Source organism: Penaeus vannamei, chromosome 19 (assembly GCF_042767895.1).
Source record: "Penaeus vannamei isolate JL-2024 chromosome 19, ASM4276789v1, whole genome shotgun sequence".
Lineage (NCBI taxonomy): Eukaryota > Metazoa > Arthropoda > Malacostraca > Decapoda > Penaeidae > Penaeus > Penaeus vannamei.
In genome coordinates, this window is record NC_091567.1 from 27,741,706 (window position 1) to 27,744,205 (window position 2,500).

Sequence of the window (2,500 nt, forward strand, 5' to 3'; positions counted from 1 at the left end):
ACCTTTAATTGATTTATGGACTTGGGAAGTCATATTCTACACTGTGTCAATGAATAAAAACATCAAATGAGCAAGTAACATGACAAACTGTTCTCTACAATATAATCTACTACTAAATTAATAAACAAAACATAAATAATTTTTTTATTTTCTTCTTTCTGCTCCCCTATTCACCCAATCACTTAATCTATCACTCACTCACAGACTCATCTTAATAGGGCTGTCTTTACTCTCATCCATAATACTGTACGAAATACAGCTTACAAACATTATCAATTGCAAAATGTTTTAAGTATTCAATCAAGTATAACCCACTTGACTAAGATGATGCCCCTAAATTCCTCTCTTTATAACAAGTCCAAATTTCCTTTCTTATTTCGAGGAATCAAAGGGGAGTGTCCGTTGCAGATTCGTTGGCGAGCATGCAACTTTCCAAAGCCCCGCCCACATCTCACTAGCCCTCCAATCTGTAGTAAAGTATTGAGCCAAAAATCTCCATCAATGCTATGGCTAAAGTGCTGTGCTCTGTAACCAACACACATGTAGTAAACTCTTTTTCAATTTTAATCGGTTCTTCTAAACCAGCTATAAACTATAAGAAAAAAAATCTAGCAAGGCAAAAACTCCTACATGATAAAAGCAATTACAGCAAAAAAAAATTCATGTGGATAGAATAATACTCTAGTGATGTATAAATATACATAAATATATTTACCTAGGAACAAAAAGGTACTCAAACAACAAGACTGACAGCAGGATAAAGCAGCTATGATGTGTGCATATATGTGAATGTTGCTATCAAGACTGTGCCTCCTTAGCCCCTATACTGACAAGAATGTTATAGATGACTCTTCCCGCTGGATAACTTATGATGGATAAAAAAAAAAAAAAATCAGTAATAATAATAATAATAATAATAATAATAATAATATCAATGGTAATGATAACAGTGACTAATATAATAACAAAAACAATTATAATAAAAGCTGTTTAAGCTACCAGACTTTATTCTACCAGAAAAGGGGAAATACAAGATGATCAATTTAGCAATACAGAATAAAAAGTCAACTCACTTCTGACAGCTTTTTGTGAAGTACGCCATTGCTCATATCATCCTTGGAGAGCTGCAATTCCTGAGTGAACTTGGCTGAATCTGAGGATGTGGGGAGGCTGCTTTCATCTAAACTGCCACCAGATTTTCTGCAACAATGGAAAAAATACATAGGATGATAATGAATTATTGAATGAATTTATTGAATAGCAATAATCACAAAAAATTGGAGGAAACATTTGATCTATCATTGGGAAACATATTAATGGTATAAAAACAATAATTTTTTCTACTTTTTTCAAATATAAACTGCAGTAGCATTAGGAAATTGTTAGTCATATTAAACAATTGGCTATTTCACAATTATATTCAAACTCTCGCAATTTCACTTACCTTATGGTCATGACGGGACTCGTAGCCGTATTCTTTGCCAAATCTGCTTGCTGCTGCCGGTGAGCACGCAACTTTCGTTCCGCTAGCAGAAAATAAGTCGCTGTAATATGATTGTACTCATTTTTATCCAGCGCACTGAAAACAGGAAGAAAGAAAACATTATTACATAAAAAAATTATTGAAGTAGAACAGATGGAAAAAAAAATGTAACAATAATTTATCAATACCTTTTTAAAAGACAAAACTCAAATTCAGTAAATAAGAATGAAAAGATGGAGAAAACGAGCAACTAACTCTAGTATTTCCTCCATGGACGCAATGTTCCCTGACACCATTTTATGGATGATATGCGCATGGTCCTCTTCTGTCAGGTGTTGCCGGGATACTAGGGGCATCAGTTCTGCCATATCAACATTACTGCCTTCCTGCAGCCATGGGTCATGTGCTATGTCCTCCAATGTAGATCGTTTGGCCGGGTCACGAATGAGCATGCGTGCTATCAACCTGCAGGATGGGAAATATATATACTACTACCACTTTTAGAGCAAATCATGACAAAACAAGAATATGAATGATAAGATTCTTTCAAGAACCAGTATAACATAACCTAAAAGATATAGGCAATACAAAAGAGAGAATAAGATATAAAAAGGGAAAAAAAAACAAAAAACACAGAATCATATGAAGTTTAAATAATCCAGGGAAAAGGTTTAAAACAAACTAAACAAAATCATAAGAATGTGATATTTCTATTGAAAAAATGCCAAAATAAAGAATAAATACATGAACAATGTACATAAACAAATAAATAGTAAATAAAAAAATATCTATAAACAACCATTAGTAAAATTATCTGGTGTAAAAGAAAAGTCCACATGTGATGATAAAAGAGAAGGAAAATACAAAGAAGATAAGAAAGAAGGCAAGTCACAAGCACATAAGGCAACTGGTGGAAGGGGGAGAAAGCGGTTGCACTTGACAATCAGAAATCAATAACCATCAACTGGTGCTTTGGCTCTCTGATGACCTTGAAATCACTGAGCCTTTATGGTTCAA

At 33.6% G+C, this 2,500-nt stretch overlaps 1 protein-coding gene across 5 annotated transcripts in view; it reads right to left on the minus strand.

Moving 5' to 3' along the window:
- The window catches only part of LOC113801211 (SNF-related serine/threonine-protein kinase), a 235,311-nt gene that overhangs the window by 9,638 nt on the left and 223,173 nt on the right, over window positions 1-2,500 (minus strand). For all 5 annotated transcript variants that reach the window (XM_070134393.1, XM_070134391.1, XM_070134392.1 and 2 more), the window contains 3 exons: window positions 1,739-1,948; window positions 1,445-1,579; window positions 1,074-1,200 (listed from right to left, as the gene is read on the minus strand). In XM_070134393.1, the coding sequence (XP_069990494.1) occupies window positions 1,074-1,200; window positions 1,445-1,579; window positions 1,739-1,948 (472 nt within the window). The remainder of the gene's footprint in view (window positions 1-1,073; window positions 1,201-1,444; window positions 1,580-1,738; window positions 1,949-2,500) is intronic.